The 22386-nt window shown below is 41.2% G+C and overlaps 1 protein-coding gene across 2 annotated transcripts in view; it reads left to right on the top strand.

Moving 5' to 3' along the window:
* Positions 1-6232, top strand: part of NRG3 (neuregulin 3) — a 660520-nt gene extending 654288 nt beyond the window's left edge. For both annotated transcript variants that reach the window (XM_072130473.1, XM_072130472.1), the window contains exon 9: positions 1947-6232. In XM_072130473.1, the coding sequence (XP_071986574.1) occupies positions 1947-2457 (511 nt within the window). In that variant the 3' untranslated portion in view covers positions 2458-6232. The remainder of the gene's footprint in view (positions 1-1946) is intronic.
* The last annotated feature ends 16154 nt before the right edge of the window (positions 6233-22386 follow it).

Raw genomic sequence — 22386 nt, 5'->3', positions numbered from 1 at the left:
TATACTATAGGCAGTTTGGATGGTAGCCCAGGGCCCAATCCTTCTAGGGGGCCCATGACCACCCAAACCACCCACAGAATTTTATACAAATTCTTGTGAGGTTTCAGGACCGATGTACATTAAAAGCAGTTTAATTACATTTGTTTTCAGTGGATATAGCGGGATATTGGGACCACATCTGCAGTTATGCTATATTTTTCTGTTTACCACTCTGTAGCTTCTTTGTAACATATTATTTAGTACATTTTTGATGCAATAAGACATCACCAAGTGCAGTATGTATGTATTGTGATATCACTGAGTGCATCATTCCTATACTGTAACATATGTGCATATTCTTAATCTTGAAGACCAAAATCATCATAGGCTGTTCAAGGTTGTCATGGTGAGGACACAAGGCTGTCTGCTCCTAAATAAACTGCTATAAAAGTATTATAAGTGTGGTTATAATTTTGGAGGAGAGCACTGAACAACCACATCTGCAGGATTGCTGCAGTTTTCTATTTGCCCACCACTTTGTAGCTTTTATTCAGAATGTAGGATGGCATTTCACCATGCCCACTATCCCTAACATCACAGAGTATTTGGGGGATGATAAACTTCCATATAGCTGGGATATACCATTAATGGGAAGACAACTGGATCTTGGCAGCCATACTTACCATCTTTGATAATCTCTGCTCAGGGGTGGATTAATGGGCCCTGGGCTGTATGAATATGATACCACTAAAAGTCTGGAATTCATTTCGTATATATGGTACTAGAACCAATTTTTGGGGGGAATGTGTCCTTTCTTCCTGCTTTCAATCTGCAGTTTTAGGATTCTGGGAGGGCCGTGAAAGGTCCTAAAATGGCTCTTGTGTATTGTTTCGGTGGTTTGGGTGGCCATGGGCCTCCTGGAAGGCTTGGGCCCTGCCAAACCATTTTTACTATAATCCACTACTGCCTCTGCTGATATCAATGCTTACATAACTCAATGTAGGGCTTGCAAATACAAGTCAGTGGCATTGATAATTCCTCATAGTGCTGCTTCCATGAGGATTTATCATAAAATAAGGCCTGAACATTTGTTTTACTTCTTTTATAGGTTTCTTTATTATTAAAGGAAATCTGCTAACAAAATCCATCCTGATAAACCAGAGCCATATACTCGTAGATCCAGACACTGTGATCTGTGGTGATCTTCTTATATTTGTCATGACCTCCTTTCTTCTAAAAATTAACTTATAAAATTATGCTAATGAGTCAGAAGAGCTCTGTGGGGTTTTCCAGAGCTCCTAAGTAACACAGCTTCACAGGCTGTTACACTGTCCCCCTTGCTAACTAAGCACATCCCTCTCCCTCTGCCTTAGGTCTAGCAGAAGAGCATAAAAGCATATAACACAGCACAAGCATGTTGTGAACCTTGAGCAGCAAGATTTTGGCTTATTTTTTACTACAGGAGAGGAAGTTTCACAAAATAGTAGAAAATAAAAGTGCTCTGGCACAGTGTTACAGCCTGTGAAGCTACAGCAAGAAAATGCTCTGGCCTCTAAAGCCCATCTGACTAATTAGCATAACTTTAAAAGTTGGTTTCAGAAGAGAAGTCTTGGTGTCTGAATCTATAAGTAAGTGTCCCTGGTTTATCATGCTTGATTTTGATCCAAAATAAAAAGACAAGTCACTTTTTTAATATGAATTGACTGATTTAGTCTGCCGAGAGTGTCCTGCAAGCAACATGCTTTCCCTATTATTATAATAATAATAATAATCTTTATTTATATATTGCCATATTGTCTGCATCACTGTTTTTCCTTTACATTGTCAGTTCTTGGTATTTTCTTTAAATCAACTGCTTTGATCCTATGCTTAAACCTTGGACAGGACAACAGGTAGATTTATTTGACAAAAATTTGAGTTTGCAATGTTTAAACCAAACCTTTTTCCTTTTCTTTTTCTCTCGGCAGGTGCTCCTCCACTGATATGACGCAACCACAGAATAGTTCAATAAATATGCAACCGCGTTCAAAAGAAACACAATCCTATTTTAATAACATGGATCAAAAGGACCGTGTCAGCTTTTCAACATCTAGGGCCAGCTCTATTCCTATTATACCCTCAGTGGGGCTAGACGATGCCTGTCTGCAAATGCAGAATGTTTCTGAAGTGCCAGGCATCAAACTGTGCAAAAACTCCTATTCCAGTGAACTTGTGAAGGTGAACATTACACCAAGCAACTGTCTTATAGCAGAGCAAAAAGAAGTCAAAATTTTGCTTGACACTGTACAAGAGCAGATACAAATTCTGACCGATGCAAGAAGAAGGTCAGAGGACACGGAAATCACCAATCTAGAGATGGAGGAAAGTGCAAGTGAAAATACAGCTTTCCTGCCCTTGAGCCCAAAAGCAAAAATTGACCAAGAGGCACAATTTGTCTTAAGAAATGAAATACATAGGGACTCAATGCTCCATGTGTGATTTTGGCTGTGGACCACTCTGTCAGATGCTTAGCGTAACAGAATATGTGCGAAAATAAGATGAAAGGAAATAAATTATTTATATGCATTAATTTAAGAGCATCTACATAGAAGAAACCAAATAGTCTATCGCCCTCATATCATAGTGTTTTCTAAACAAAATATTTTTTTAGAGGAAAAGAAAAAGTTTGCAAGGAGGCAAAGCATACAATGGGTACATTGACGTGTCAAACTATATTCTGTGTTGATTTTTAACCCCTTTGAATGCTGGTGGGTATTTTATTCAAAGCGCTTTAAAACTATTCCAGGTACAAAGTGTTTTAAACTAACATTGGGGGTCATTATGATCTTACCACCAAAAGGGCCAAAAGCATCACCATTCGGAAGCCACAATTGTATTTTGTTACACAATTTTATTGACAATGACAGTAAAATGCCACAACGATCCCAATGAAAAAAAGAATTACAGATATAATGTGTGTTCATTTTTCCTGTTGTGTTATTTTTAATGCTTTTGATTTCTGGACACTTAACATTCACATGTGCCAAAATACATGCTTGCCTATTTACACAAGAGATGCCTGACCATGACTAGAATTTGGGAAAGAGTTGACGAAACTGTTGTGCAACACAATCGTCCTGGATCTGTCAATCGAATAAAAGTATATTACGTATCACTTATGAACATAGCACATCAGCAATACAGGCTTAAGCTTTTTTATTTTGACCAGTGGAAGTTACTTTTGTTATTTGCTTAAATTTTTTGTTAAACATTTAAAGCAATTATAAGGTCTTAAATAACAGATGCGTCGGTGTGGAGATTTAATAATATGAATTGGACTGTGTGTGGGGTGATATAAAGGGCTTCTGATAATGATGGAAACATTTTCATTGTGTTTAAATATCAAATGTGCTAATTATCAAAAGGGAAGGAATAAAAAGACACTTACGAGCTGTTAAATCCTATGAGTAGGAGAACATTCACTTTCTCTTGCCACAGTACAGAACCCTGCCACATTAAAAATTTAGTCAATTCTGGGGACAGAATGTTATTTGGCTAAATAAGTTAAAAAGACTAAAATATAATATTTTTTCAATAGGTCCTAACCATTTAGACACGGGCGTAACTACAGCTATAGGAGTTCCTATAGGTCTGGGAGCCCGGCCACCCAACATGACACACTGAAGAACAGAGGAGGTGTACTGTTATATACATATTATGCTGCAGATTGTACAGAATGATATGTATATAACAGTTCAGATAAAACATGTATGTCTGTATATGGTACTGTATGTATGTGTGTATAAGCTGTATGTGTGGGTATATGCTATGTATGGTGTGCATTGTATAAGGTGTGTGTATATTGCATGTGTTTAGCACTGCATGTATGTGTTTATAGTGGGTACAGAAAGTATTCAGACCTCTTTACATTTTTCACTCTTTGTTTCATTGTAGCCAATTGGTAAGATCAAAAAAGTAGCTTTTTTAAGCTAGCACAGCCATGAGTCTTCTTGGGAATGATGCAACAAGTTTTTTCATACCCGGAATGGGGGATCTTCTGCCTTTTTCTTGCAGATCCTCTCCAGTTCCCTCAGGTTGGATGGTGAATGTTGGTGGAAGCCATTTTCAAGTTTTTCCAGAGCTGCTCGATTGGTTTAGGTCAGGGCTTTGGCTGATCTGGTCTGAGTCTGAGGTACAGAGCTCTCTGGAACAGGTTTTCATGCAAGATATATCTGTGCTTAGTCGCAATCATCTGTTCTTCAGTTGCAACCAGTTTTCCTGTGCCTGCAGCAAATATATATGTCAAGATGGGGTGCAGAGTGTACATTGGCTGCAATGAAACAAAGAGTAAAAAAAAATTAAGGGATATGAATACTTTCCGTGCCCACTATATGTGCTATATGGTGTATCAAAACAGTGTATACATGTGTATATATGGTTCATATAGACTGTAAGTGTACTATTATGATGAATATATTATGTCTCTGTATTGATATGCATATAAGTATATAAATTTGTGTATGAGTGCATAAATGTGTGTGATTCTGTAAACATGTGTCAATGTATATTTTTAAGGTGAAAGGGGACTCATTCAGAAGTCTGAGTCCCTCTCCTAGTTACGCCTCTGCATTTTGGAGTCCATTGGGTGGTTACATTCAGTTACCAAAAGCCTTTTCTGTTCTGTGCATACAAAATTAGTAATAAGCAATTGATAAGCATCAGAGACTAAGTTTATGAATGAGTTACAACATAGACCAATAGTTCCCAAAGTATCCAAAGTCATTACCTACTAAATAATATAAATCTGATGGAGATTGTTATATAGGAAGTGAATATCTTTTTCAATCCAAATCAATTCTCCATTCATATGGGGTGATCTAGGCCCCCATGCTGCAAAGTTTGTGAAAGTTTTGATTCTCAGACAATCCATTTAATGAATACCTCCAATCTAAACAAAACTTTACATCTCTGCAACATCTTTTATATACACATCATTTATATTTTGCTGATCTTGTGTTTTTAATCATTTATTATCAATTATAATGCCTATAAGCACTGCACCATGTGATCAGTCCGTTATAGAAACACTCCTCTGGTTTACTATACAACCCATAATGCCTCAGCACCACACCATGTAAACATCTAGTTACCAGACCATCTCTGCTAACTGTTGGTGCATGGTGATTATCATTTCATATTTATTCGTCTTAATAAATTGAGACAGTATAGAGTCAGGAAGGCTAAGCTGTGAGCTTCAAACTTGAACTCTATACATAACAGTGTGACAATAACCTGTCTGATCATTACTAGCAACTCTTAAAGAATTTTATTTCTCCCATGGACTGCCTGTATCATACAGTTCATGCAGTTTTCAAAATCAGGAACTACTGGAGTCTTTCATGGATGGCGTATAGATTACCTACAGATTTAAGATTAGAAAGAGAAGACGCACGCCTGCTGATCAACTAACCCAAAGGGATTTATTGATGTATATACAGCAAGGAAAATAACAGATTGGGGCTTATATATGAAATACCATGATGGAGAAAATGGGAAAAGTTGGTTTTGACTGAAGTGTTTTTTAAAGGATATCAACCACCAAGATAAAGGATTGTAAACCAAGCACACTTACATGCTGCTGTGTGTCCCCTCTAGCAGGATCTGCTCTTATTTTAGCTTCTTATGCCCTTGTTTTTAAGAAAAAAATGCATTAAACATTATGAAAATTAGCCTGATGGGCTCCAGGTTTCAATAGCATGCATGGAGCCTTGAAGTCCTTGCTTATTTGAATAATTTTAAAAGCATTTCTTTATTAAAAACCAGGGTAAAAGAAGCTAAAAGAAGTGCAAATCCTGCCAGAGGGGCTTACCCCCCTTTGGTGTAATTGTGTTTGGTTTACAATCCTTAATCCTGGTGGTAGATTTCCTTTAAATTTAAAAAAAAACAGGAGTTATTTAAAGAAAATGAAGATCAACTTAATTTTACATATCCTTTTCCAGCCTCTTTTCCTTTTAGTTTTAACCCAACCCTACAGGGTAACACCTTTACACCTTTTGAAAGCAACTGTAATATGTTTCTGTTCACATGAATTTGACTCAATGACTTTTCTATCTATTCTATTGGATTATTGCATACTTTTACGTTGTCCATGGAATGAGGTGACCAAGAGATGTGATATATTTTTAATAGCTAAGAATGGCAGCTTGTAAATTGTTAATCACTTTAGGATCTTATTCAATTCATGGCTTGATTAAATTGTAAATGGACGATCATACTAGCAAGTTGTCGAGGAGTATTCTTTAAATTTAAACTATTTTTCAGTATCAACATAAAACACAAAATGATAAGAAGAATGTCAGATTTACATCCTTATCTGTCATAAACATGAATCTGTCATTCTGTATAAACCATAGAAGAAAACCGGCAGTAGATATGTGAAGCTGCTGTGGATTCCAGCAAAGGCTTAAATTTCCTATGAGATTTTATATTATTTTTCAGCTTTCCTATGTTGTGAACCTACAGTACAGCTTGATCTAATAATATATGATCTGCTTGATTTAATGGAAATAATATTTCTCTACAAACAGTGGAATAGCTTGATGCACCTGAACCCCAGCATTAAACCCAAGAGGAGTCAGTTCTAAAGAAGAGCCAGTACACACATGTTTGTATGAACCATTGTATAAAACTACAGACTCCTAAGTCACTGTCACTAGTCCATTAGCAAAACATTTTGCCCAAGGATCCAGGAGTAAATATTAGCAAATCACAGCTTTCTGAATAGTAAAGTTTTAAAAACTTCTACCAACAAGTAGGCACTTGTTCAATAAATACAAAAAAAAAACTAAGCCAAAATGGAGTTACTTTAGGCATACAAGCAGTCCCCAACTTAAATGGGTTTTCTCACGAACAAAAGTTAGGGCCTAGCTTGCTGATCAGTGGGTGTCTCAGTGCTGTGACCCCCAAAGATCACGAAAACGCAGCGCTCTGCAATTTCCATCAGCTCCTTAGAGATTAATGGAGCAGAACGGTCATGAGCTGCTGTCTGCTCCATTAGTCTGACCAAGCAACATGTGGGACCTCATAGGACCCCTCATTTTCGTGATCTGTGGGGGTCTCAGCAAGTTAGGCCCCTGAGGACTTTTGTTCGTGGGAAAACCCCTTTAAAAATACACAATTAACAGACTATTCCTAGGTACAAACAGACATCTGGGTGCCGTTAATTTACTTTAATTCAGTCCCAGGTTGCAGTGATAAAATGCATAAGTTATCAAAGGTATTTGCAATGAAGCTTTTATTGTTAATCCTTGTTCCCAGGACATCCCAAAATTTAGAAATTCCATTTGTCACAGGGTCAAAAAAAAAAATATTCGGTAGTTACATTTAAAAATATACCAGTCCTGACTTAAACCTACATAACCTATCATGTATGTAACCAGGGGACTTCCTGTACATGAAATTGTGTATTCTGCTCTAGTTTTGAAAAACAGATCGTAGTATACCGCAGAATATGTTACTTTTCACATTAATACGACTCAATGACTTTTCTATCTATTCTATTGGATTATTGTATACTTTCACTGTGACCATGGAATGAGGTCACTAACAGATGTGATATTATATTTGTAATATAGCTAAGAATGGTAGCTTGTAAATTAAGTACTCAATCTTACTCAATACATGACTTGTTTATACTATATCCTAGAAGCGCATTGATAATTGTGCATTCTTAGAAGCTGAACTATCTAAGCATTGCTTGTTTAGACCACAAAGAAATTAATTTAAAATACCTGTAGAAGCAAACTTTCTTTGTTTCAGCAGAAGCAACTTCCACAACGTAGGCAGAATGACCTTAGGAGAAGTAGAATATTTATTAAATATTATTATGGGGAGGACTTTTAAACCTTTACAATAAAGTATTACTGGTGCAAGGGGTAAAATTCTGGTGACAGGTCTTCTTTACTGAAACTGCTTAATTATGGAAAAATAGTTGAGGAAAATAAAGGATGCATTTCAAAAAATAACATACGACTTGTGTGTGCTGCTCATGCCTCAGCTCTTGGCCACCACCTTTGTGCCCTTGTGCAGCATCTCCCTCATGTTCACAGAACTCACAGTGTGGTGAGCTGACATCAGTGGGGGAGGGAGGAGCACAAAGTTGGGGTCTGAGAGCTTAGGAGGGAGCAGCGCAGACAAGTCCTGTGTTGCTTTGTGAAATGCATCCAAAGCCAACCCCTGTGACTAAACTGAGGATTCTGTCAGGGTACAATGTAAGTTATAACACACAATTATACTGTAATGCAAATGCACAGAAAAGGCAGAAAGACATATTTGCAATGTAGCTGTAATGGGCTTTTGCAACCAGTCTTTAGTGAAAATGAGGTCCCTGGTGACAGGTTCCCTTTAACATTATATGCTAATCTTTCCAACTAAAATTATATTTTTTTGAAACATTTAAAATTATTTTATGTAAACTATTTGCATATTTGAAGATATTTATCATCATTGGACTTTTTGGGGCAGATTTATGATCACGTTGTCTGGTTTCTTGTGCTACTTTTTGAAAGTTTTTTGTCTTTGAAATCAGACAACATGTTGGTGAATCTTCCCCTTTGAATTCTGTCTTACTGGAGAAAATGTTGCCTTAGAGATTCTCCAAAGTTATGATTGACAATTGTACCACAGAAGTCTGGAGGCGTTAATCCAATTTGAATTTTCTTTCCTTTGTTGAATGAAATTGTGACAATTAAAAAGCATGTCTGTTAGTTTATAAATCTGTATATAGCCAGCTTCCCACTCAGCAAAAATAAATGAAAACCTGAGTGTTGGAGGAAATCACCTCGGTGCCGTTGCAGTGCTAAATACAGTACACAGTGAGAAAGTAAAATGTGTGCATCAAACTATTTAACTGACAGTGAATGTTTCTTGGACTTCTATTATAAAACTGTAATGCATACTAAAAATAAAGTGGTCAGAGCATCATCAAAACAATTATGCATGTAGAGGAAAAATGGATTAACCTTTTAACCATCCATGTACTCTGTATTCCTAAACCTAAAAATAACATGCTTTAGTACTAAACCATCCCTTAAAGGGAAACTGTCAGCAGTTTTGACCAAGTTTTGACAAAGATTTAGGTATTTTAGGTAGCAGTCTTGGAAAGCTGTGTAACCATACCTTTTTGAGTATTGTTAGTAGCAGCAGGACTAGCAATCCTGTATTTCAGGATACTAGCTGGATTCGGGGCACTCTTATGTGCTGTGTATATTTTCGCTAAGCCTTCTCCATATGCTGTAGCAGGTTTCTGTTTGAACACTACAGTAGTTACTTGAGGGGGAATGTGCAGCATTGGAAATATCACACAGGAGAGCACCGAGTCCAGGTACAGACTAATATTAATGCATTTTTCCCAAGGCAGCTGCTAATAACACACCAATGTCCAGGGCTGCATCCTATCTCTTTATGCAACTTTGCATGGTCAAAACTACTGACAGATTCCCTTAAAATAATAATAATAATTCCTTTTTTTTAATAACGCTCACAAATTACACAGCGCTACACAGAGCTTGCCAAATCAGTCTTTTAAAGTTTACCTGAGAAATTACTTTCCTGTAGATTTATCTGTTTACCAATCAAGCTCTTTGATTTGTAAAGCGGTTTTCCAAAGTTTGATTGTAACCACAGAATATGGGTTATCAAATCAATGGCGATCCAACTACAGGGACACCCGCCAATCACAACAATGGAACCTCGGAGATCACAAGAACAAGTGCCCCATTCTCGCGAAGGAAAAGAAGCGTCCAGGTCCAGCAATGCTCCCTTTCCTTATCACCAGTATTCAGCTATCCCCAGTACTCACATTCAATATGAGAGTGCCTGGGATAGCCAAGGTAAGCAATCAGTTGATATGAGTTCTTTAATGCCTATATCAACATTTGTTTCCTTCATTATCTTTCCTGTTGACTATACGATATCTTGTTTTCTCAAACCATCAAGTGAAAAGGCATTGGCAGTACAACTGTTAACTTGATAAAAAGCTCAGCATTGATTGTATTACCAGGTATTTTATTCCTGTGTGGATAAATGTTGCAGCCATTTACAACACAGATTTCTTTTCTGCTTTGCCGAGCTGTGCACAAGTGAAGGGGATGAACCAAATGCCCTTTTAATTAAGTTCTTGACAGAAGGCTAATTGCTGGAAAACCCCATTTAGCTGAAATTCAGAATCTAATTCATATTGTATATCAAAATCTGAACTTTTCAAGGATACACAGCCAATGAGCAAAATGTCTGAAATGTAATTTCCTACAAAAAAAAAGATGAAAATATAAAACTCAATTACCCTCCTAGTCCTTACAAATACTGCATACAATACATTTATAAAAATTATTATTTTTTACATTTGCTATCAATAATCATAGGATAAGAAAAGCCATACACATCCCATAGCCAGAAATATTTTACCTATATTTGAAAATCTTTATTTTAGATACAACACTCCTTGAGGTTTTACTACCTGAATTATGAAATAAGGTTCATGTGTGGGGAGGATTATGGGTTGTAGTTGGAATATCTTAAACACTTAGAGTTTAATCCATGCTGTCTTCCAGCTGTAATCTCTGTGGCAAAACCTCCCTCTATCTGCAGTTAGCAGAATAGGTGGTGTTCCTGTTTGTGTGAACTGCGACTTAGCTTTTGTTGTCTTTTAATATACTGAGCGACACCCTGCTCTTTGCAGTTCGGCCCTGTCCAGCAAGGGTTACTAGCCTGATGGACAGCGGCTCCAGTCTGCTGTGTGTACAGGATCTGCTATATATGCCTGCTCAGTCCCATCAGACATCACTGGTTAAATTATCATATCTCAGCTCCTACTAAGCTTGTGTCTTCTATTGTATTCTATTGATTACTCTGGTTTTCAGATCCCGGCTTTGTTTTAAGTACTATCCCTCTCAGACTTTGATTCTGTACTGTACCCGCTATCTCGTTGTGACTCGACACCTGACACTGGTTTCTGTGTTGTCCTGTCTGACATCCTGCATCCTCCTTCCATAATCAGAAGTGTCAGGTATTAACTCTGCAGCTAATCAGTTATCTCAGTGGTCACAGGAACCAAAAAAAGTTATGTTTATGATGAAGTCATTAGAGGAGATGCATCAATCTGTATATCCAAGAATAGAGCGCACTAACTGTCAGCAACAGTCATGAGATCCTGGATTCTTACCCTTAAGTATATGACCATGCCGATGGAACATTGGATTGGAGCTGGTTGAGTACAGTGGGAACGGAAAGTATACAGACCCCTTTAAAGTTTTCACTCTTTGTATCATTCCTGCCAATTGGTAAGATCAAAAAATTGATTTTTGCTCATTAATGTATACTTTGCAGCCATCTTGACAGAAAAAAGCAGTATGCATATTTATAACCAAAACAATATAGATATTGTTTCTAATTAACTGGAAGAGGTTTGGGACGACCACAGCTCTTCCTCAACCTGGCTGTCCAGCCAAACTAAGCAATCGGAGAAGAGCCTTGGTGAGAGAGGTAAAAAAGAACCTCAACATCACTGTGACTTAGCTCAAGAGATGCAGTAGGGAGAGGTGGCACATTGTGCCAACTAAAGCCTCTCCTCAAAAACACATGAAGGACCTCCAGACTATGTTAAATAGGATTCTCAGGTCTGATGAGACAAAGATTGAACTTTTTTATGTTAATTCTAATGGTCTGTGTGGAGAAAACCAGGCACTGCTCATCACCTGCCAAATACGATCCCAACAGTGAAACATGGTGGTGGCAGCATCATGCTATGGGGTTGTTTTTCAGCTGCAGGGACAGTAAGACTTGTTGCAATTAAAGAAAAAGATAAATGTGGCCAAGTACAGAGATAATGTGGATGAAAACCTCTTCGAGAGTGCTCAGGACCTCAGACTGGGTTGAAGGTTCACCTTCCAACAAGGCAATGGCCCTAAGCACACAGCTAAAATAACAAAGCAGTGGCTTCATAACAACTCTGTGACCATTCCTGACCTAACCATACCTGACCTAAAACCAATTTAGCAACTCCAGGGAGAGACTTGAAAATGACTACCACTAATGTTTACCATGCAAACTGAGGGAACTGGAAATAATCTGCAAAGAAGAATGGCAGAGGATCCCCAAATCCTGGTGTGAAAAAAACTTGTTGCATCATTTGCAAGAAAACCCATGACTGTGCTAGCTCCAAAGCCGCTTCTACTCAGCTTTTTCAAGATGGGGGAAGAGTGTACATTAATGAGCAGATTTTTTTTTATCTTATTAGTTGGCTGCAATGAAACAAAGAGTGAAAAATGTAAAAGGTTCTGAATACTTTCTGTTGACACAGTATATCTTTTTTACCAATTTAATCTCTATTTTTTTGTTAACATTATTTTAAAAAGTGAGATGAATACTTTCTTCCAAGTTGTCCAAATTTTTGAATGCCAGTTATTTTTTAGATGATTTGCAAATCTGATGACAACATTCGCAGGAATTCTGAAGTTCATGCTGCAGCCAGGACAGACCATCTGTGCTACATTTTAAATAAACAACACATTGCTTTCTAATAGAGTAGAGGACTGCAAACACTAGAAAAAATAATAAATCCACCATAATAAAAGAAAATCAGAAGAGCTGTCTCTTTAATAATCATCTTCCACAATAAGGGTCTAATGAAGACCATCTGTTGGGTTACAGAAAATCAGATAACTGCATATCTGCATAGCATTTCAGAATTAGGATATTTTGATAATACAGTGTTCAGTATTCTCCATCCAAGCAAATCCAGAAGTAAAAATGTTTAATGAAAAAGTATGTATCTCTTTTTTGTTTTAGACCCACTACTCGTTTTGCATTACACACACAGTACAATATAACAATCTTAATGTGTTGCATACTTGGCTCCTAGGAGCTAACAACGGCTCAGGACCGGTCCACAAACAGTCCCACAATTAAAACAAAAGAAAGAGAGAAATAACTCTTACTGGAGCTCCGACAATCCTTCATAAATTCAAAAATAGGTCACCATTCAGACCAACTCCATCGCGTTTCCTAATCCTCTTTCATTGCCATCTCTCTTTAAGACAATTTCACTAGAAGAAATACGCGTACTGATACTGTAGTATATTCTTTGTAGTTTAAAATTTTATTTAAAAATATACTCACAAAATATTTGTAAAAATGTGCATATCTACACAACAGCAGGACGCCAGTCACACATGTCCACCCGACCCTGGGTTTCGCCCACATCGCTTCTTTCGGGGCGTTGAAATTAAATTGAAATAAAATTTTAAACTACAAAGAATATACTAAACTATCCATACGTGTATTTCTTCTAGTGATAAGATGGCAATGAAGGAGGAGTAATTTCTCACACACAGTACAAATGCAAAACACAAACCAAAATACTGCAACAAATCCACTAGATTCAAAAACAGGCGTAATATGTCATATCTCAAATAAAACCAACTGCTACATTTACATGCCCTTTATTTGGTGCAATGACTGCTAACATGTTTTCCTAATTGAGTTCTATTACATCCTTATGTTTAATTGTTTTTCAGCTATTGAAAATGCTCTTTTTTTTTCAACCTAAAATTATGACAACGACCGTTGGCAAGGTTGATTTTAACAAACGTAACGGGATTGGAGTATTATACTAGAATTAATAGTATCTGTGTCTATAAGACCTAAATACCATTAAATATGAAAACACTGCAGCCACGCTCCTACTAATAGATTGTGCATAGTGCTGTTGCTGTGATGCATGCATGAGTGCTAAAGGTGTTTCAGTGACCCATATCTTGCGCCCTTTACCTGTCCCGCTCCTGTCTCCACTCCCTCTGCCGTGCATGCGCATTCCTGGCTCCTTTGGCGCTGACCATTTCCCCAGATTGCTATATAAAGCAGCCTTTCCCTGCACACCCTGCCGGATCTTTGTACTATATGCCTCTGAGAAAGCTTGTGTCTTTGCCTAGTGTCTGTCTGCTGAATAAGTCTGCCTTTGTCTCGGCTCCAGTTCTTACACAGCCAGATACCGAAAAGCTTTTCCACCTAGAAGTTGATGCGTCTTCATTGGGAACGGGAACGGTGCTTACCCAGAACGTGCCCAAAGGCCAAACTCTCACTTTTTTTTTTGAGATCACCTCCTCTGCAGAGAAGAATTACTCCATAGGAGGCCGAGAAGTATTGGTGATAAAACTTGCCTTAGAAGAGTGGCGCTATCATCTGGAGGGAGCTCATTTTCCGGTCTGCATATTCACAGATCACAAGAACCTCCTCTTTTTCCAGACTGCAGTCAATCCACAACAAGCCTGCTGGTCACTCTTCTTTTCCCGGTTCAACTTCCTTATCCACTACCATCCAGCAGAGAAGGGCATCAAGAGCTCTCCCATGCTTCGGATGTCATTGGGGACAAACCTTCTCCTCTGCATGTCATCACTCCTGAGCGCTGGTTGTGGTTGCATCTGTGGACCTCTGGCAGCTACTTCCTTGCAAGACCTATGTGGGACCTGCTCTTTGGAAGAGGATTCTGACTTGGGGACATTGCTCACATGTGGCTGGGCACCCTGGAGTGCAATGCCCTGTTGCCCTCATTATCCTTTTCTATTGTTGGTCAAGGATGTATGGGACTTTGTAGGCTCCTGCGCTTCCTGTGCCTGAAATAAGCTTTCTCGTCTGAAACCTGCCAGTCTACTTTAGTCATTGCCAATACTCAGCTGCCCGTGGACTCACGTGGCTATGGACTTTATCATGGACCTTCCGCCATCATCATCTGGGTTGTAACTGACCAGTTTTCCAAAATGTCCTCCTTTGTTCCTCTGCCAGGTCTGCCATCTGCTCAACCCCTTGCCAGCCAGTTCTTTCATCACATCTTCCGACTCCATGGACTTCCCCAACACATCGTCTCTGACCAGGGTGTTCAGTTTGTCTCTAAATTCTGGCGATCCCTCTGTAACCAACTTCAAGTAAAATTGGACTTTTCTTCTGCCTATCACCCACAGTTTAATGGGCAGGTGGAAAGCTATCTCTGCCATTTGATTCTGCCCATCAGGACTACTAGTCCAATCTGATGCCCTGGAGTTTTCATATAACTCCCTGGATTCAGCATCTGCAGGCTCTGCTCCATTTTTTATCAATTATAGACTGAATCTATACACTCCCCTTCCTCTGGCAGTGTTCTTAGATGTCCTTGCTGTTCAGGAGTTGGTACGGGACCTGAAGTCCTTTTGGGATTGTATTCGTCTTAACTTGTTACAGGCTTATGCCCAAACCAAGCTCCAAACTGACAAAAGACACAGGCCTCCTGCTATCTTCTCTCCAGGTGACAAAGTCTGGTTGTCCTCCAGGTATCTCCAGCTAAAGATCCCTGGCTATAAGTTTGGTCCTCATTTCCTGGGTCCCTTCGAGGTGCTGAGGCGCATCAATCCAGTAGTCTACTAGCTGTGCCTTCCTCCCACCATACAAATCCTGAACTCCTTCCATGTATTGCTACTCAAGCCAGTCATCCTTAACTGCTTCGCCCATCAAGTGCCACTTCTTGCTCATGAGGCTGACTCCACAAACGTCTTTTAGGTAAAGGAGATCCTGGACATGAGGATGGTGAGATGTAAGCAGTTCTTCTTGGTTGACTGGAAGGGGTTTGGGCCGGAGTAGAGATCTTGGGAGCCTGAGGCCAATATCCTGGACCATGATCTCCTTCAGAGACTTATACAGCACAAGAAGAGGGGGAGGCCTAAGGGGGAGTATTGTCACTTTGCTCCCGTGACCCATATCTCGGGTTGCAGGTTCTCCTGTGCCCCTTTCTCCCTGCTAGCATGGCGCACGGGCCTCTTACCTGTCCTGCTCCTGACTCTGCTCCATCGGCCCTTTGTAGGCATTCCCGGCTATTAGGGTGCACCCGCTCTGGCTTCGGAAGATTTAAAGGGCCAGCTGTTAATTGGGGATTTTCCCAGAATGCTATATAAAGCAACCTCTCCCTGCACACCCTGCCGGATCCTTGTGCTATATGCCTCTGATAAAGCTTGTGTTGTTGGCTAGTGCCTGTCTACTGATTTCCCTGTGTGACCCCGGTTCCGTTCCTTACCTTGATGGCGTGTTACCTGTCCTGACCTCCTTCTTTGTTCCTGACATTGATCCTGGAGTCTGTAAATGGAATTACTTGCATTGCATTGCTTGCATCCCCAGCAGGAGGCAGCAACAGAATGATTGAGATGGAGCATGGAATGGTAAGTGGTTTTATAACTTTTCAAAAGTGGTACTGTGTGTGTATATATATAAATATATATAGGGGCACTGAACGCGATTCGGAACCCCCCTTCCCCCGCGGCGCTTACCGGGGGGGTTGGCGGCTCTAATCGCAGCCCGGGACTGCCAGTGTTCCGGCGCTGCACGATCTTCTTCCGGGAGCCGGGGTACCTGCCTTCTGCCAGGACCCAGCTGTAAGACACTGAGCATGCGCATCGGTATTGCATTGTGTAACCTGTAAAAGAGCTTAAACAAGTGATCAGAAGATCACTTATTCAAGCTAAGATGTCAGTAAAAGTAAAAAAAGTTAAAACAATAAATAAAGTTTTTTTTTAAATAAAAATAAATTATAAAATAAAGTGAAAGTCCCCCCAAACACCACAGTACAAAAAACACAAAATCACAAAAAAAACCCAAATTGCTGCGTCCGTAACAATCTGTAGAATAAATCATAATCTTAATTGGACCAGCTCGGTGAACGTGAAAAAAAAAAAAAAAAAAACTTGCCAAAAATGTACATTTTTTAAATCAAATTGCTTTGCAAAAAATGTTCTAAGAAGTGATCCTAAAAAGTTACAAGCACCAAAATGATACCTCTGAAAACAACAACTTGTCACGCAAAAAATTAGCAGAAAGCTCCATCAACCAAAAAATACTATATTCTAGTTTTCCTTCAATAAAATACCCAAAGGGTATTTTAAATATTTTGAGGGTGTAGTTTCTAAAATGGTGTCATTTGTGGGGGTTTCTGTCATGTGGGCCTTATAAAGTCACTTCTAACTAAATTGACCCTCCAAAAGTAGGTTTTGATGATTTTCGTGAAAATCTGAAATATTGCACCTAAAGTTATAAGCCTCCTAACACCCTAAATAGGAAAAGATGTTTGAAAATGATGACAAGTTAAAGCAGACATATGGAAAATGTTATTTATCAAGTTATTTTAGTGATATACCAACTTTCCAAAAAGTAGAAAATTTTGAATTTGGAAAACAATGTTTTTTTCCAAATTTTCGCCAAATTTCTATTTATTTCATAAATAAATACTAAACATATTGCTTATATTTCTCAACCAACATGAAGTACAATGGGGATCATTTACTAAGGGCCCGAATCGCGTTTTTATGGTGATTTACCCGGATTTTTTAGTTTTGCGACAAATTTCCCTGAATTGCTCTGGGTTTTTGGTGCACGTGATCAGATTGTGGAGCATCGGCGTCGGCATGCACGCGACGGAAATCTGGGGGTGTGGCCGTATGAAAACCCAATGGATTCGGGGAAACCGCCGCATTTAAAAAAATGCCCGGCTTGGTGAATTCCAGTGCATTCCGATGAACTTCAGCGCAACAGCAACACCTTGTGGACGTCGGAGGAACTACCTTAGTGAATCGCCGGAAAACCCAAATCCTCCACACAGAACGCGCCGCTGGATCGCGAATGGACCGGGTAAGTAAATGTGCCCCAATGTGTCACGAAAAAACAATCTCAAAATCAACTGGATATGTTAAAGCGTTCCAAAGTTATAACCACTTAAATAGGCACATGTCAGATTTTAAAAAATGGGTCCTGTTAGGAAGTTGAAAAGTGGCTTCAGCGTTAAGGGGTTAAGGAGCACATTATATATGTACAGTATAATTAATAGATGCCACTGTAAAAAAAATTGGGGGGACACTGGGTATGAGTGCTGTATTTATGTATGGAGAATGGTGCTAGTGTTGTAATTATGTTAGGTTGGTTCTGGTTCACATTCAAAACTTTATTCTTAAGTTGTATTTAGGCCCAGAGTTCGGTTTTGATACCATATTCATTTGTGTATGGTATAAACTTGACTCTGTAGATGCTAAATATAATTAGGGAGAAGATCTCAATGCTTGCATACATGTATATAACAAAGGAATGGAGTTGCATACAACATAGCATAAAGTGGAACATTGTATTTAATAACAGTGGTCAGGATCACCAATTCGCTTATGATTAGAGATGAGCGAACACTAAAATGCTCGGGTACTCGTTATTCGAGACGAACTTTTCCCGATGCTCGAGTGCTCGTCTCGAATAACGAACCCCATTGAAGTCAATGGGAGACTCGAGCATTTTTCAAGGGGACCAAGGCTCTGCACAGGGAAGCTTGGCCAAACACCTGGGAACCTCAGAAAAGGATGGAAACACCACGGAAATGGACAGGAAACAGCAGGGGCAGCATGCATGGATGCCTCTGAGGCTGCTTAAACGCACCATTATGCCAAAATTATGGGCAACAGCATGGCCATGACAGAGTGACAGAATGAAGCTAGATAGCATCTAAAACATGCAATAATTGACCCTGACACTATAGGGGACGGCATGCAGAGGCAGCGGCAGCAGGCTAGAGAGTGTCATGGCGACATACCCTAAATGGACTCAGGCTTCAAACCAATGGGTGGCAGAGAGGAACCAAAGGAGGTGAGCAAGAAGTGCTCAAATAATATCGGTACATGATAAAAGTTTGCCAGTATATTTTGTGGATTACACAGCAGGGTGGCGACAAAGTTAACATGGAAGCCATGAAAACAACCCAAAATTCTGCCTGACACAGCTCGTTTGATAAGGGGACCATGTATGGAGGCAGTGAACTAGTAGTAGATTAAAGGTGCTGCAGTTAAAACTATGTTAGTTGGATCTTGGCATGGAACTGGCGCTCCGCTGCCAGGCGAGCTTTCGCCAATCCAAGCCCCTGTCTCTAGGCTACTCCCCAAACAGCACTTCTAAGAACCTTTTGTATAAGATCAAGTGTAGTAGCGTTCTTATAAGTTTAGGATATGCCGGGTGAGGGGAATGTAAACAGATGCGCAAGAAGCGCATGATGCGCATGGAGCTGGCGCTCCGCTGCCAGGCGAGCTTTCGCAAATCCAAGCCCCTGTCTCTAGGCTACTCCCCAAACAGCACTTTTGTATAAGATCAAGTGTAGTAGCGTTCTTATAAGTTTAGGATATGGCGGGTGAGGGGAATGTAAACAGATGCGCAAGAAGCGCTGAAATAATATCCCTAAATGGTAAAAGTTTGCAAGTATATTTTGTGGATTACACAGCAGGGTGGCGACAAAGTTAACAACTTTGATGTGGAATCCATGAAAACAACCCAAATTTCTGCCTGACACACCTCGTTTGATAAAGGGACGATGTATGGAGGCAGCTATATGGACGACTTTTGGAGGTAGGAATGGAGACAACGTGTGGAGGCTGCTATGGAGACAATTTAATTTGGATAGTGCCTGTATGTGGCAGTCCCAAACATTTTTCAAACCAGAGGAGCAGGTAGGTGGCCCTCCAGTAAAATGGGATAGATTGAGTGCCTGTATGTGGCAGTCCCAAAAATTGTTCAAACCAGAGGAGCAGGTAGGTGGCCCTCCAGTAAAATGGAATAGATTGAGTGCCTGTATGTGGCAGTCCCAAAAATTGTTCAAACCAGAGGAGCAGGTAGGTGGCCCTGCAGTAAAATGGAATAGATTGAGTGCCTGTATGTGGCAGTCCCAAAAATGTTTCAAACCAGAGGAGCAGGTAGGTGGCCCTCCAGTAAAATGGGATAGATTGAGTGCCTGTATGTGGCAGTCCCAAAAATGTTTCAAACCAGAGGAGCAGGTAGGTGGCCCTCCAGTAAAATGGGATAGATTGAGTGCCTGTATGTGGCAGTCCCAAAAATGTTTCAAACCAGAGGAGCAGGTAGGTGGCCCTCCAGTAAAATGGAATAGATTGAGTGCCTGTATGTGGCAGTCCCAAAAATTCTTCAAACCAGAGGAGCAGGTAGGTGGCCCTCCAGTAAAATGGGATAGATTGAGTGCCTGTATGTGGCAGTCCCAAAAATGTTTCAAACCAGAGGAGCAGGTAGGTGGCCCTCCAGTAAAATGGAATAGATTGAGTGCCTGTATGTGGCAGTCCCAAAAATTGTTCAAACCAGAGGACCGGGTAGGTGGCCCTCCAGAAAAATGGAATAGATTGAGTGCCTGTATGTGGCACTCACAAAAATTGTTTCAAACAGAGGACCGGGTAGGTGGCCCTCCAGAAAAATTAAATGCATGAAGTATAGCAAGAGCCAGTGGGCCCTGTCAAAAAATAGCCATTTTCCTCTGCTTTACTGTACAAAGAGGAGGAGAAGGAGGAAAATGAGGAGGAGGAGGAGGAGTGGATCAATTATTCAGGTTGAGCTTCCTTCACCTGGTGGAGATTGGAAATTCTGAGAAATCCAGCCTTTATTCATTTTAATAAGCGTCAGCCTGTCAGCGCTGTCAGTCGACAGGCGTGTACGCTTATCGGTGATGATGCCACCAGCTGCACTGAAAACCCGCTCGGACAAGACGCTAGCGGCAGGGCAGGCAAGAACCTCCAAGGCGTACAGCGCCAGTTCGTGCCACATGTCCAGCTTTGAAACCCAGTAGTTGTAGGGAGCTGTGTGATCATTTAGGACGATGGTATGGTCAGCTACGTACTCCCTCACCATCTTTCTGTAAAGATCAGCCCTACTCTGCCGAGACTGGGGACAGGTGACAGTGTCTTGCTGGGGTGACATAAAGCTGGCAAAAGCCTTGTAAAGCGTACCCTTGCCAGTGCTGGACAAGCTGCCTGCTCGCCTACTCTCCCTCGCTACTTGTCCCGCAGAACTACGCACTCTGCCGCTAGCGCTGTCAGAAGGGAAATACTGTTTCAGCTTGTGCACCAGGGCCTGCTGGTATTCATGCATTCTCACACTCCTTTCCTCTGCAGGGATGAGAGTGGCAAGATTTTGCTTGTACCGTGGGTCCAGGAGAGTGAACACCCAGTAATCGGTGCTGGAATAAATTCTTTGAACGCGAGGGTCACGGGATAGGCAGCCTAGCATGAAATCTGCCATATGCGCCAGAGTACCAACGCGTAAGAATTCACTCCCCTCACTGGCCTGACTGTCCATTTCCTCCTCCTCCAACTCCTCCAACTCCTCTTCTTCTGCCCATACACGCTGAACAGTGAAGGACTCAACAATGGTCCCCTCTTGTGTCTCGCCAACATTCTCCTCCTCTTCCTCCTCATCCTCCTCCACCTCCACCTCCTCCGATATGCGCTGAGAAACAGACCTCAGGGTGCTTTGGCTATCAACAAGGGAATATTCTTCCCCCGTCTCTTGTGACGAGCGCAAAGCTTCCGACTTCATGCTGACCAGAGAGTTTTTCAACAGGCCAAGCAGCGGGATGGTGAGGCTGATGATGGCGGCATCGCCACTGACCATCTGTGTTGACTCCTCAAAGTTACTCAGCACCTGACAGATATCAGACATCCACGTCCACTCCTCATTGTAGACTTGAGGAAGCTGACTGACCTGACTACCAGTTCTGGTGGAAGTTGACATCTGGCAGTCTACAATCGCTCTGCGCTGCTGGTAAACTCTGGATAACATGGTCAGTGTTGAATTCCACCTCGTGGGCACGTCGCACAACAGTCGGTGAGCGGGCAGTTGGAGGCGGCGCTGCGCTGCCCTGAGAGTGGCAGCATCTGGGCTGGACTTCCTGAAATGCGCACAGATGCGGCGCACCTTCGTGAGCAAATCAGACAGATTGGGGTATGTCTTGAGGAAACGCTGCACTATCAGATTTAACACATGGGCCAGGCATGGCACATGTGTCAGTCTGCCGAGTTGCAGAGCCGCCACCAGGTTACGGCCGTTGTCACACACAACCATTCCCGGCTTGAGGTTCAGCGGTGCCAGCCACAGATCAGTCTGCGCCGTGATGCCCTGTAATAGCTCTTGGGCGGTGTGCCTTTTGTCGCCTAGGCTCAGCAGTTTGAGCACCGCCTGCTGTCGCTTAGCGACGGCACTGCTGCTGTGCCTAGAGCTACCGACTGATGGCGCCGTGCCCACGGATGGTAGTTCGGAGGAGGAGGTGGAGGAGGGGTGGGAGGAGGAGGAGGCATAGTAGGCCTGAAACACCTGGACCGAGGTAGGCCCCGCAATCCTCGGCGTCGGCAGTATATGAGCAGCCCCAGGGTCAGTCTCGGTCCCAGCCTCCACCAAGTTAACCCAATGTGCCGTCAGCGATATATAGTGGCCCTGCCCGGCAGCACTCGTCCACGTGTCCGTGGTCAGGTGGACCTTGTCAGAAACGGCGTTGGTCAGGGCACGGATGATGTTGTCTGACACGTGCTGGTGCAGGGCTGGGACGGCACATCG

This window comes from Engystomops pustulosus, chromosome 11 (genome assembly GCF_040894005.1).
Source record: "Engystomops pustulosus chromosome 11, aEngPut4.maternal, whole genome shotgun sequence".
NCBI classification, from domain to species: domain Eukaryota; kingdom Metazoa; phylum Chordata; class Amphibia; order Anura; family Leptodactylidae; genus Engystomops; species Engystomops pustulosus.
Note: the sequence above shows the minus strand (reverse complement) of the source record. Positions and strands in the feature narration are given on the sequence as shown.